This window comes from Cricetulus griseus, chromosome 3, assembly GCF_003668045.3.
Source record: "Cricetulus griseus strain 17A/GY chromosome 3, alternate assembly CriGri-PICRH-1.0, whole genome shotgun sequence".
NCBI classification, from domain to species: Eukaryota; Metazoa; Chordata; class Mammalia; order Rodentia; family Cricetidae; genus Cricetulus; species Cricetulus griseus.
Genome location: NC_048596.1, coordinates 140935514 through 140949585, shown reverse-complemented (window position 1 = coordinate 140949585; position 14072 = coordinate 140935514). Strand labels below are relative to the sequence as shown.

At 40.9% G+C, this 14072-nt stretch overlaps 1 protein-coding gene across 1 annotated transcript in view; it reads right to left on the bottom strand.

The window, feature by feature from the left end:
* Positions 1-297: 297 nt before the first annotated feature.
* Gabrg3 (gamma-aminobutyric acid type A receptor subunit gamma3) overlaps positions 298-14072 on the bottom strand; it is a 570299-nt gene continuing 556524 nt past the window's right edge. Inside the window, exons 7-10 of the mRNA XM_035441393.1 lie at positions 12210-12362; positions 5487-5683; positions 5207-5266; positions 298-579 (exon numbers count right to left, since the gene is read on the bottom strand). Of these exons, the coding sequence (XP_035297284.1) occupies positions 298-579; positions 5207-5266; positions 5487-5683; positions 12210-12362 (692 nt within the window). The remainder of the gene's footprint in view (positions 580-5206; positions 5267-5486; positions 5684-12209; positions 12363-14072) is intronic.

Genomic DNA, 14072 nt, shown 5'->3' with positions numbered 1-14072 from the left:
ATTCATAAATATCAAACTACAGGTCCAAGAGGGGATTAGCAAGAATATCACTTTAAAATGCAATTGCTCTGTTTGTGTGTGTGTTTGTGTGTGTGTAAGTGCACACGCACATGTGAGTGTGTGTGAGTGAAATATTTATAAGGAATACCTTCCCAGTACTTCCTGTGCTGCTGAAAGATTACATAACAAACTTGAGTAGTGTCCTTCCCTGCTACGTTTTGGTTGGTCACTACTTGTCTGGGGATAGGGGAAGGAAAAACGTAAATCAAGTACTCCGGTCATCCTTTAGAGCAGCACTTAAAGATACAGGTATCCAACCCAATAGACCAGGTTGAATAGCAGGAAGGACGTTGGGAAGAAGACCCGGGAGTATGAGTCCAGCTCTGAGACATCGATGTGAATTCGGCCTCTCCTCCAAGAGCCCGACTTGCACTCTTCATAGCAGCAGAAGAAGCTCTGGCAGTCTTTGCCATCCAGACACTCATAGACACAGGTGTCCTCAAACTCCTGCCAGTACATGGAATTGTTTAATGTGATCATCACTGGTGGTGGAGGCCTCATGTCCAGGAGGGAATAGTTCTGCAGGCACAAGAATAGCAGAGCAATTGTGAAAGGCAGGTAAGAACAGCTGAGGTGCATTGAGCAACAGGTATATCTCATGTCTGCTTCTAGACTAGAAGGATGCAGGCCGAGCCTTCCCCACATTTACATAGCACCGGGCACAACCTGTTTTTGCACCATTGCAGCTCAGTGAACAAGGAAAACCATGTTGCAGTTTTAAAACTTTATGTCCCAGATTTTGGGGGAGGGAGGGCCACAAATTTTCAAAATGTGTTAGCCATTTCAAGTCTCAATTCTGTTACCTTATAGCAAATATGTACAAATTTAAGGATTTGTTCCTTAACTTTAAAGCATATGGATATTACAGCATGGGAAGATAAACATGGCACCTATTCTGATTAGCAAATTGTATCGGGTATTATGTATTCAAATGGTGAGACAGCACTGTTACTACATGCAATCTAGGAAAAGAGAGTTTGAACACATGTGACTGGAATACTCTATTCCCAAGCTGTCCTCCTGCCTCCGAAAAGTCAATGTAGGAGGAAATGTGGAGTTTAAGACTTGCTGTTCTTTCAGAACTGAGAGGTATCGTCCACTTGAGAAGAGGCTTTCAGTGGAACCCCCCAGGTTTTCAGACAGTTGTCCACTCCTCAAGAGCTATTAATCAAACTCTACACTGAATTCCATTAGGGAAAGGTGCTGTTAAGTCTGACTAAACAGTGGAAGGTAATTGGAAGGATTTGCACATCTGAAAAATATACTAGCCCCTTAACTTCAGATATGAGAAGTCCTCTTTCATATTGTTGATCAGGTTGTTTAAGAGCCTACCAAAACATATAGCCTATTCCTATTGGTTTTGTTAACAACAAGGGGTGGGAGGCAAATCTGAAGACCCTGCTGAAGATACAGTATACTTCAGATGTAGGCCCCAGATATTCCTGAACTGGAACTGACCTGAAAGCCTCCTCCCTCTGGACTAGCTTTCAGGATACCAAAAAGTACCAGTTGAACTTCCAAAGGAGGGAGCTACCCATCAGTTATACCCAGCTATAATGTCTATGAACTGCAAATATGACTAGCATGGCGCGATTACTCTAATGGTGCAGTAGCAGGATAATCCTAATTTGTGTGTGGGTGTATGCATATATATATATTGTTGTAACACACACACACACATATATATATATATATATATATATATATATATATATATGCTGTAACATACAATATATATATGCTGTAACAACAATTAGAGACAGAAGAGACCATGAATTTGAAAAATGGAAAGGAGGGGTATATGGGGAGAACTTGGAAGGAGGAAGGGGAAGGGAAATAATGTAATTATATTATAAACTCAAACATTAAAAAGACTAACCTAGCCTGGAACTTAGTGCATACCCCTGACTGCCCTTTCTCCTTCAGTCCTCTCAGATCCCAGGCCTATACCACTGTGCCCAGTTCTGGGGACCCATTTCTGAGCTGCCTGAGTAGGTGGTGGCTCCTCTGGCCATGGTTGCCACAATGCTGAGAATAAGCTCATTCTAACTTGCTAAGAGAGCCATGCCACACAGAATGCACTCAGCCTTGTCAGAGTCCTTAGAACTGTTCCTTACATAGGCAGTCACACTTATCTGTGTTTTTGGAATTTAATTCTGATGGTTAGATTTGTGGCTATGCAGCATGACAAATGGGACAAATGGACAGAAGTGTTAAGTAGCCAGAGTTCTTCCATGAAGCCTCGTGAGCCTTGCACATGGGAAGCATGTGTGTCCATGTATGTCGGAGAGAGTCCAGCTGCAGGCAGGATGCTTTGCACCCAGTGTTCACTAGGAGTCTTCAGAGCACCTCTGTGTAGCGGCGTCCACAGCTCTGGGGCATTAGCAGAGTGGAGGACTTGCTGTGCCCAGCTCCAGAGAGGACATGCACCATCTATCCTCATGACTCTGAAGCCCAAGTGTATATCAAAAGCACCAGAGTTGTTTCTGTCAATTACTCAGTGTATCTGAGGAATAAATGCCTTTCTGACAAGCTCCATTTGGGAAAATCTATCTTTATTAGACAATAAATCTATTAGGAGGTTTCTTTATTTTATTTTTTGTCTTTATATTCTTTTTATCTCATTAAAATTTCTTTTTTATTTAAATTAGAAACAATCTTGTTTTACATGTCAATCCCAGTTCCCATTGCTTCCCCTCCTCCCCTGCCTCCCAGGGAACCCCCTGACCCATCCCTTTTCTACTCCCCAGGGAGGGTGAGGCCTTCCATGGGGATCTTCAAAGTCTGTCATATCATTTGGAGCAGGGCCTAGACCCTCCCCCATGTGTCTAGGCTGAGAGAGTATCCATCTGTGTGGAAGGGGCTCCCAAAGTCCATTCATCTACTAGGGATAAATACTGATCCAATGTCCAGAGGTCCCATAGATTGCCCAGGCCTCCTAACTGACACCCATATTCAGGAGGTCTGGATTGGTCCTATGCTGGTTTCCTGGCTGTCTGTCTGGGGTCCACAGAAGTTTTCTTACACATGTGCTTTGGCATTTTTCAGACAGGAATTCATCCACTCAGTTCATCAACCCTATGTATCATTTAGTCCTTCAGTAATGGTATGAATGTGGGCTGTGGATAGAGGAGAAAATGGACCTTGAGGGAAGATACTGAGCCAGGCTAGGCACCAGAATTGTCTAATGATAGAGAGAAATCATTAGAGATGGTAACTTTGGGGATTACAGGAAAAGCAGGGTTCTTGGGACATGAGAAATCTCTATTTCTTTTTACAATTTAGGGAAGTGAAGATCTGGGTTACCAAAGCCCAGTAGAAACTCTGTGCCATTGTCAGTAGAGCTCCAGGGCTTGATAGCCTTCCAATTTGAAATGAGTTCCACTTCACAGCACTGAGCTAGAACTTATGTGACAAGCCCTCTGTAGCTGTATTGTGTGTTGTACAAACACTTCTCTTTATGTTCCTGCTCATTTTTTCCTCAAGGATTTAAACTATGCCCCAAAGAGATTTAATGGATGCTTCTCTCAGTGTCATCTTTGGCCCACCCAGTGTGTGACTTCCTCCTCTTTCATCATGCATATGACACGGGCCCATGTCCTCTGTGGAACACTAGTTTCCAGAATTCTGTGAAGAACATTAGCTTTGCATTTAACAAGTTAGGGAACTGAGACACAGGGCAGTGTGGGCAACTTGGGTCAACCTGGTTCTGTCCTTATCCCTTGGAGACTTCTCATTTGGGTTTTATTATTTCTGGGAATAAAATAAAATAAGAGTCCAATGGGCAAAGGCTCTCTTCCCCACTCTCCCTCTGTGGCTGTGTGGGCCTTAGTTGACTGTCAACCTTAGTGTGCCTTCTTATCTTCAGTAGCACCTTTTGTTGTAAATTGTCTTTATAACTTCATCTAGATCATTAACCTTTCCCTTTTGTCCACAGTTTTCTTTTGAGGGGGAGACTTCCCCTTTACTCTGAGTTAAAGGAGTTCCCCTTTCTTTCAGTAGAATCATTTCTACACCAAAGACATTAATATTTTCCCTTAACACTCAGGCATCTGTCTGTGTGTGAAGACTGCCCCTGGGGCCTCAGGCTATTACTTCTGATTGGTGGCTGTCACCCTGTACCTCACATCTCTATGGCTTTGTCTAACACTCATTGGAAGCATTTGCTGCTGGCTTCTCAGGGATGACAAGATGCTTGCCCACTACTCTTCTGACAAAAGACCCACCATAAAGATGATATATATTTCCTCACAAAAAATGGTTGAGATGCAAAAAATGGAAGGCATTATTGTTAAGCTTTAGGAACCAGACATGATGTTCAGGTGGCAGGAAACATTCAGTGTAATTAGGATATAAATCAAGGAATAAAAGTCATGACTCCATACAAACATTGCACAGGACAAAAAATGGTACTTAGATTGGCGATTTTAAATGACACTCCTAAAATTTCATTCCAGTTTCCTTCTTAATTGCAGCTATTGGGATTGATTTCACTACACTCAGTTTCACTTGTGAACATAAAATGAGTTGATACTTAGGTACATACTATCTCAGAAGTGCTCAAAAGCAAGTGAGGGAGTCATGTTATTTGTGAGGGAAGAAGGACATGCAAGCAGGGTAAATAATGGTGGGGAGGGAGTAAGAAAAGAAAAGCAAAAAGAAAAAAAAACAGTTCATGACAGTGATGTGAAACCTAGAATAAACATCACATTGCACACCAAAGGCTAATATCCCCAATTATATTCAATATATAACTATAGGCATTTCAGATGGTCTATAAAATGTAACAACAATTAACATAAAGGCCTGGGAGATTGCTACTTAAAACAGAAGTTTGGGTTGGAGAGATGGCTCAGCAAATGTCATTTAGTTTCTCAGTGTGCATGAATACATAGAACTCAGATGTCTGCAGTCTAGCCAGAAGCATGCATGTACATCAGGCTACCCATGTAGACAGTTTAGGATGTTTTCCCTATTGCGTGAGAGTGTTCTAATTTGGTTGTTTATAGCAATAAAACATTTTAATTGATCAAATGCAGCACTCATTTGAATTCAATGCACACATTTACGAAGGACACATCTTTCGGTGCAAGCTTAGTTTAGTCAGAATTCCCAGAACTACTGGCAACTGTAAATCTGTACATACAGAGGGTGCTTGTAGGCTTATTCGATCAGGAATCCATCTTGTGGAATCTGGATGTAATAACTGCAGAAACAAAAAGAAAAGTAGAGTTGGAAAGTGGCCTTGTAACTCTGCAGTCTCGAAAGTAAGCCCACTCCTAGCCCTGTCAACAGCAGTCGCTGACACTGTTGCCCATCCACAATGCGATCTTATTTTCTAAGGTTCTTAAGGACATAACAGCATTTCATGACACATTTACCTTAAACTGCCCTCCCGAGAAACCTTGGCTATCCTAGCCACTCACCGATGTCTTCTTCTTCCTGATGGCTGGCTTTCGACAGCTGGAGTAGTAGTTGAGGGTGGCATACTCCATCAGTGCAGCAAAGACAAACAAGAAGCACACGGTCACAAAGAGGTCCATGGCAGTGACGTAGGACACCCGAGGCAGGGACTTCCTGGCAATGGTGCTGAGTGTGGTCATGGTTAGCACTGTGGTGATGCCTGCAGAGGGGACAGTTTTCAGCTTGTAAGAGGACAGTGCATCAGACTGAAAGGCCAAAAGTGATGCAAATTAAGAAACAAGCAGAGTTTTAACATTGACTCTGAGTGTTGTCCCAGGCAAGTGATATGTGGCAGTTGCTCCATGACACTTGGCCATGGTAGAGCAGCTCATAGTCAGCAGCAGTTCGGAAGAGAGCTACCAACACCAAAGTGTGCAAGGTGACATGGAGGGCCAGGAAGCTGGAAATACACATTCAGTCTATTCCCCAGTTGCATTTCAAACTTCTGATGGGTTATGGGAACATAACACAATCCTATATTAAGGAACACGTGTAAGATTTTAACAATTCAGTGTTTGTTTGGAATTTCACCTTTTAGATATTTTTAGATAAAGAGGCAGCCTCTAACCTTCCCGTATGCCCTATGCTGTGTTGTACTCCATGTTGTCTCCTGCTTCACGCTTTCTGCCCACTCACTGTGTAAACTCCTTCCCTTCTATACTCAGTCCCAGCATCACTCTTTCTGAGATGCCTTCTCTGAAAATACCCATGGACCAGTTTTCACACTTTCCATTGTTAATTTCTCTGTTGTAATTGTGTCACTTCTGTAGTTCTCATAACACATAGTTATTAATACTTAGAACACATGATCATGTTTCGTTTTGTGCTTCATTTTTGTGTTTTACATTTTTTTACATTGCTTGTTGGCACCTACAGTCCCTATGACATCTTTGAGTGCATATCACACTGTTTAGCAAGGGGTCATTCAACTAGTGTGTATACAGGATATACCCCCATTTCAACAAAATGTAGACATCTTATTGTTTTCCCTTTTTGTGGTTGGAATGTAGGCATCCTAAACATTTTCTTTAAACAGTTAAGGCTTCTTTCAAGTTACATTAGATCCTGAATGCTTGTAGACTTCAGGTTGAGAGTCTGTTTCCTTCGTCCCACTATGGCTTCAACAAGAACCCACTATCATCCAGCCTGTGATGTCCTGTGGGAAGTAGTCTATCTTTTTCTCTATTACTTTCAAGGATTTTTCCATTTTTGAGTTTGGTTATAATCTGTCTTATCTTGAAATTCTTTGGATTTATCTTGTTTGGAATTTACTTAGCCTCATGAATATGCACATTTGTCTTCTTTTTTTTTTTTTTTTTTTTAATGGAGTGATGTTAAGCCACTATTTCTTTGAGTACATTTTCAGCCTTATGGGTTTTTATCTGGGCCATCCACAGTAGAAATATTAAGACTTTGTTCCTTGGTATTTCACAAGCCCTGGGGTCAATGTGTTTATATTTTCTCAGTCTATTTTCTCTTCTCAGATCTTTTCCCCTGGCATGCTCAATTTGTGAGTTATTTTCTGTCCTAAACCTGTATTTGGTTCTCCAGTGCATGACACTGCCTTGTTGATCTGTGCTTCTGTTTTCATTTACCTCAAGTGTACTCATCAAGGCATGTTCTGGCTGATATTTCAGAATCCTGATCAGAAAATGCTAACACCTCTGCCACCTCCAAACTGACGTTTTATGGTATGCTCTGTGACTTGTAGTTACATTTTGGATATATGTGGAATTAGCTTCTGTGATGAAAAGTATTATTCTACAATAATTATAAATCATCATAATTATAACATTTCTCCTAGCCCCATACAATTTTACCGAAGATAAATGGGAAGGAATTTACATCATAGAAGATACCTTTATATATATATATATATATATATATATATATATATATATATAATTGGTAAACTTTCTTGGTGGTGTATATTGTCCAGTAACATGAAGTACATATTTGTTTAAGTATATTTTGTGTCCCAAATATTGCTGTTTTCTTCATGAAAACTTTTTGGTATTTTGAGAATTTTTTAATGTAATCTAATATTAGGTTTGTAAGTTTTCTTACAGAAATTGCACACCTTTGATTTTACTATCTAAGTGTGTCCCATGTAGTGCTAATTTTTGTTACATGGAAAGTAAATTTTGTATGTGGGCTCTGTGCCAGATTTACGAGCTGCAGGGATTTCTACCATCAAAGCATAGACATAACTCATCAGTTTGTTTTTTCTTCACTGTCATTAATCATCTGGCACACAAAACTTAAGGGAAGAAAGATCTTTTTTTTTTGGTTCATGGTATAGGGAGTATTAGTACATCATGGCAGAAATGGTATGACAGCCAGGGCTAGGCTCATGGAGGTGGGAACTTGTTACATGGTCTGTTCACACCTTAGCAGATGATGAAGCAGGGAGCTCTGAGAAGCAAGGCTAAGCTAGCACCCCATTCCCTCAACAAATATATGCACTAGTTAAGACTCATGCCCAAAAGTTTTTGAACTTCCCCAAAAGCACTACTATGATAATCTGGGGGAGCTTTCACATTGGAATCACAACAGGAAGGATGTTGTAGAGTTCCTCACATGGAGACTGAATAATGCAGCAGAGAATGGGGCTGGAATTAGAATTGGGTGTAGCCTTCAGAGGCCCATTCCTGGCAACCTACTTCTAGCAGTCAGACCTCTCCTCTTAAAGGCTCCATGGCAGTAGCACCCCAGAGATAATAGTCAAACCATAGTTCATAGGCAGCATTTCAGATTCAAGCCACAGCACATGGAGAGCATTGCTCTCTCTCTCTCTCTCTCTCTCTCTCTCTCTCTCTCTCTCTCTCCCTCCCTCCCTCCTCCCTCCCTCCCTCCCTCTCCCCCCTCTCTCTCTCTGTGTATGTGTGTGTGTGTGTGTGTGCGCATGCTGTGAGTACTCTATACTTTTGCTGGGTTTTATGTTTTTATTTGTATACATTACTTGTGATGGTTTGGATAAGAATGGCCCCAATTGCTCATATGTTTGAATAATTGGTGCCCAGTTGGTGGAACTGTTTGGGAAGGATTAGCAAGTGTGGCCTTTCTGGGAGAGGTGTGCCACTAGAGGAAGGCTTTAAGGTTTCAAAAGTCTATGCTATGTCTAGTTAGCTCTCTCTGCCTCACACATATGGATCAGGATGTAAGCTCCAAGCTATTCACTAAATTGCCTAGACTTTCCCTTAACTCATCTGTAGCCCAGAGTAGCCTTGAACTTATGATTCTCCTGCCACTGGGGGAATTACAGGCCTGCACCTCAAGGCTTGGCTGAGGAACCAATGTTTTTGTATTAATTATGTATTTGCCATTTCTACTGATTTGCACTCTTTTGTATTTGATTTTGTATTTGTTTTCATTAGTCTAATTAATTTGAGTATTTTTTTCTGTAGTTTCTGGTCTTCCGGAACAAGAATTTCAGTTTTTGTTTCACTTAACATATCTTTAGTACAGCATGATTTTGGAAGTGTATTTTCTATGGGCACAGGGTTTGAATGGACAAAACCTTCTGATTTTAATATTTCAAGGATGACAATCCATTGAATGTAAGTGATAAGCCACATATTTGAGTTCATGCTTTTTCCTTTTGAGATAGAGTCAGTCTATTGTAGCCCAAGATGATCTGATGTCTTTTTCTTGCCTCTTTGGGTACCACACACAGAGACACACATATGTGCACATAATCCTAATATATATATATATATATATATATATATATATATATGTGTGTGTGTGTGTGTGTGTGTGTGTGTGTGTGTGTGTGTGTGTGCGTGCTTTGGGGAATTTGCCAACACAAGTTTTCTCTTCAGTGAAAGGAGACAGAGCTGGCCAAAGACTGCTGAGAACAGAAGATACAACATTGGTCAGAAAAGTCTTTCAATCAAGGCTGTCCTGCCTAGGTGTACTATGGTAATATGTACTCTATGGGAAGTGGATGTTCCCCTCTGTAGAACAGGTTTGCTGAGTTGGGATTTTGATATTTTACATTATTTATTTAACAAACCCTCAAACACATTATTTATCTTATATTTATTAATATTCCATGACTAGTACAGATTTTATAATCTTTATAATCTTAAATTATGTTGTTATGTGGGAGCCTGACAAACATTTATAAGTAAATGTTAATGGCTATTTATCATAAAAATAAATGCTTCTTGGTCTTTCAAAATAATACAGAGCAAATATGGGCAGGTCTTAGTGTTTAAAAGTTAAAATTATTTTTTAAAAATGTATATTTCAGTGCTGAATTTAGGCCATAGCAAATTAAAATTTAATTTCAAAACTATTAAGAATCTATTTAACATGTTCTCTATACATGCCATAGATAGATAGATACACATAGGGGAAGCATATATTATATAGCATAAATTGCCAAATAGAGAATGACATCAGATTCCTCGTCTAGCAGGATCGTAGCTTTTTTCATTTTAAAAACTTTTCTTTTTACTTATTCTTTGTGTCTTTCACAGCATTTATCTCGATCCCATTTATCTCCCCATTTCTTTGTATTCACTCTCTACCCTTGCAACTTCCTCCCCCAAAATGAAATATAATAAAATTTAAGAGGAAAAAAGAAAAGGAGAGAAAAAATAAAGAAAAAGAAAAATCTGGTTGTGGAAGCTGTAGTGTGACATGGTGAGTCACACAGTAAACCCTTTTGTCCATATGTCTTTACTTGCAAGTGTTCATGCCAAGGAGTCATTTGTCTGATTAGAGGTCTCTGGTTTCTGCTATACTATTGATATTGGGCCCTCACTGGGACTCTTCTTGGATATCCTGTTGTTCCCAGTGTCGTGGAGATCCTGAAGCTTTGAATCTGCAGGACCTGCTCCTTCACGTGCTCCACCAACTCTTAACCCTGATTTTGAGGCTTAGTTACAGGTTTGGTCAGACCCCCAGCTCTCCCCCATCCCCACCACCAGGGTGAGCTCTCCAACACTGCCCCAGCTAGTTCACCTTTCACAACAAGGAGCAAGGGGTGGGATCAGCTCTCCTGTTTTCATGCCCTCGGAGCCAGCTCATTCACACCTGCACCACCAGGGCCAGCTCTACTGTGTTTCCCAGGACATTAACTGGTACCAACTGGTAAAGAACATTAACAGCCCTCCCATTCTTAAGACATCAGGGTCAGCTCTCCTAACTTCCACAGGCAGCCAAGGAGTGCGTGCGTGCGTGCATGCCTGCGTGCGTGCATGCGTGCGTGCGTGCGTGCATGCGTGTGTGGGTGTGTGGTATCTTTCTCTCACCCACGCCCCCATACAGCAGCTGAGGGATGGGCCTAGATCTCCCATGCTCAGGTTCTCAGTGCTAGGCTCACCTGGCTGTCAACAGGCTCAGTCCTACTTTGATGCCCAGGTGAGGTGCAGGACTAGCTTTCCTGAGTGCTGCAGCTGGTAAGGGGGAGGGAGGGTCATGTCCCTTATCTGCTGCAGGTGGTGAGGGGCAAGGGCCTGGGGCAGGAACATCTTCCCTTCGCCCACGCTGCCACAAAACAGACAAGAAATGGGGCTGGATCTCCCACACTCACACCCTTGGGGATGGTTCATCCACGCCCCTGCCAACAGGGTCAGCTCTACTGAGCTGCCAAGGTGAGGTTCAGGGCCTAGCAGGATCTTTGAATTAGTCAGTTTCATACTTTTGGTCAGGTATGGGACCATGACAGAAGTTTTCATGTAGTAGAGTCTCAAAAAAATAATTTGGGGTCTTAACAAGATGTAAAAGCTTTATTCTGTTATTTTCCAACTGGGACATTTTCCAAATAAGAATGACTGATGTGCATGCTGGGCTTTAGATGTACTCTTAGCCAGAGAGCTCCTTGGTCACGGTATGAAAGTCTTGGGATCTGAGTCTCCAAAACCTTCAGAGACAAATTAAGAAGCAGAGTATATTTGAGCCCTGAAGCAGGCTTTGGAGTTTCTGCCGCACCGAGACCACCATGAAAGCAAACCTGGGAGTCTACTTTAGAGACAGGGAGGGGGGCAGTTAGGAACATGTACACTAAGACTTTAAGTTGGATCAGATTGTATCCTGTGGCCAAAATAAATCAACAACCCACTGAACAAACAGATGTTCCTGTGTAACAGCTGAGAGCAACACTGAGGATATCTTCCACTATACAGCACCATTACAATTGCAACCAAGATTTATGATGTCTAGTCAGTCGGTGACAATTAGCACAGCTACATGACAGGCCTTTATCCCCCATGCCATAAGCCTGAAACAAAGTTAACTTGGTTGGACTGGGAGATTATGTTCCATCCACCATGGCCCTTGCTAATGCACCACAGCTTATTTCTTATATGGAGCCCATCCTAAGAAACAATAACACAAGAATCTTCTTATAGTGAGGCACTAATTAGGATCTGGATAATTTATACATCCTAACGAGTGACTTTTATAAAAATCAAATACCTGAAGGCACACACACACACACACACACACACACACACACACACACACACACAGAGAGAGAGAGAGAGAGAGAGAGAGAGAGAGAGAGAGAGAGAGAGAGAGAGAGACCTAACTTGGATACTGGAAAAAAATCTGTCCGGTTCACATAGCTCTTAAATCAATTATATTTGAATTCCCTTCAACTGAAGGTATTTTGTGAATGCTTCTGTATTAAAATTACAAAATATGATGAGTGAAAGTTTTTTTTTGCAACTTACCTAATGTTGTTCTTGCTGGTGTTGCATCTTTTTTGATCCAAAATGACACCCAGGACAGAACCACAGTCAGTATGCAGGGAATATATGTTTGGATAGTGAAGTATCCCATTCTTCTGCTGAGTTCGAAGTAGATAGTCATGACAACATAATCACCTGTAATAAAACATTCCCCAAATCAAGATGCCATGCATGGGTTAACACAGTGCAGGGAATTGATTTATAATTGAATCTTCACACTAAATTATTTGAAGACTCCAAGTACTGCAACACCCATTGGAAAAAGCACCAAACGCTGGTGCTATGGAGATATGCATGCCTGTGACTTGGCAAACATTTTACTGAGGTGTAAAGGGCACACTGAAAGATGTTTATAGGGGACAGACATGCACATCTACTCAGTGGCAGGTAATTCGATAAGAGATTGTTGCTAGAGACCATCTGTATGCTGTATAATTTCATCAAGAGTCACAAGAAACTTTAGTCCTCAAACAGGTCTAGGTCATTCTAGAGTATTTTGTCTTTAATAACAGCAGAAATCAAACTTCTCCTGTTTACTTTGTACTAATGCCATTACTTTGAGAGAGTGGTGCAAGGTAAATGTCAGTTGTGCCTCACTGTGCTATTATAGAAGACACACGTATCTCCATGTGAAGTGTACATCTCTTCCATGTCTCCATTATCCTACATTCATAGTCACTTAAAACAAAGAGAAAGCATTGAATATCTTAAAATAGAAGCATGTAATAACTTTATTAAAATCTGGTTTTACTTCATGCCCAATGCCATGTTTAATAGTAATAGCTATTAAAAGAAGTAAAACATGGGGAATTTTAAGTATACCAACCATGTAAAAAGTTAATTAGCTAATATGATTACATTAAAATTAAGTTCTAGAAAAAACTTTAGAATAATTATTTGGATTACTAAGGAGCTATTACTGAATTATCTTTTAAAGTAAATTTTAATGTTTAAGTATTTCCCCTTCAGATACAACCACTTACTTTCATGTTTAAGTTGAAGACATTTATGTTTAGACTATGCTTTAGAATTATGCTCAGGACATTTATATTTCTACCAGACGTAGCAGTCCTGTGTTGGTTCCTAAATGGATGAAAGGGCAAGGGTATTGAATGATGTTATACAAAAATAGTGTGGAATTCTGCCTTCAGCTGCAAAGTTTGAAGAACCAGGGACTTGTACTCTTATGTTAAAAATAAGAAATAGGAATACAATACACACACTGAACATCACCATATTGGTAGTTTTACTACCAATGAGATTACAGGGGAGGCCATCATCTCAGAATCTTAATGGTTGAGGGCATCTTGAAAGATGCAGAAGATGAGATGGTCACAGGAAAATGCAGAAGATACTGGAGGCTGGAGGTCAACAAGACACTAGTATTTGAAGAAAATTTGTGGAGGCATAGTGAAGAATAGCAAAAATGAGAAGTTCCAAAAGGCAGTAGACATGCTGAAAGTTGGTCACCAAGACCCTGCAACTCCCCACTTGGTTCTAGATGGGAGGATCTGAGGAAGCTGTCAGCATGCACTGTTTGTCAGAAGTTTAACAATCATAAAACCTTCCTACTAGGATTTGCCAGGCAGCGGTGGTGCATGCCTTTAATTCCAGCACTCAGTAAACACAGGCAGAGGTATCTCTGTAAGTCTGAGGCCAACCTGTTCTACACAGCAGGCTCCAGGCTGGGCTCCAAAGCTACCCAGAGAAACCCTGTCTCAGAAAACAAACAACAACAAAAATCTCCCCAGAACCTTCAAACTGTCAAGTTTACTAAAACCAAATAGATTCAGACAGGCTTTCACAGCCTTGGAAGATTTGATGACTAAATGCAGAGCGATATCT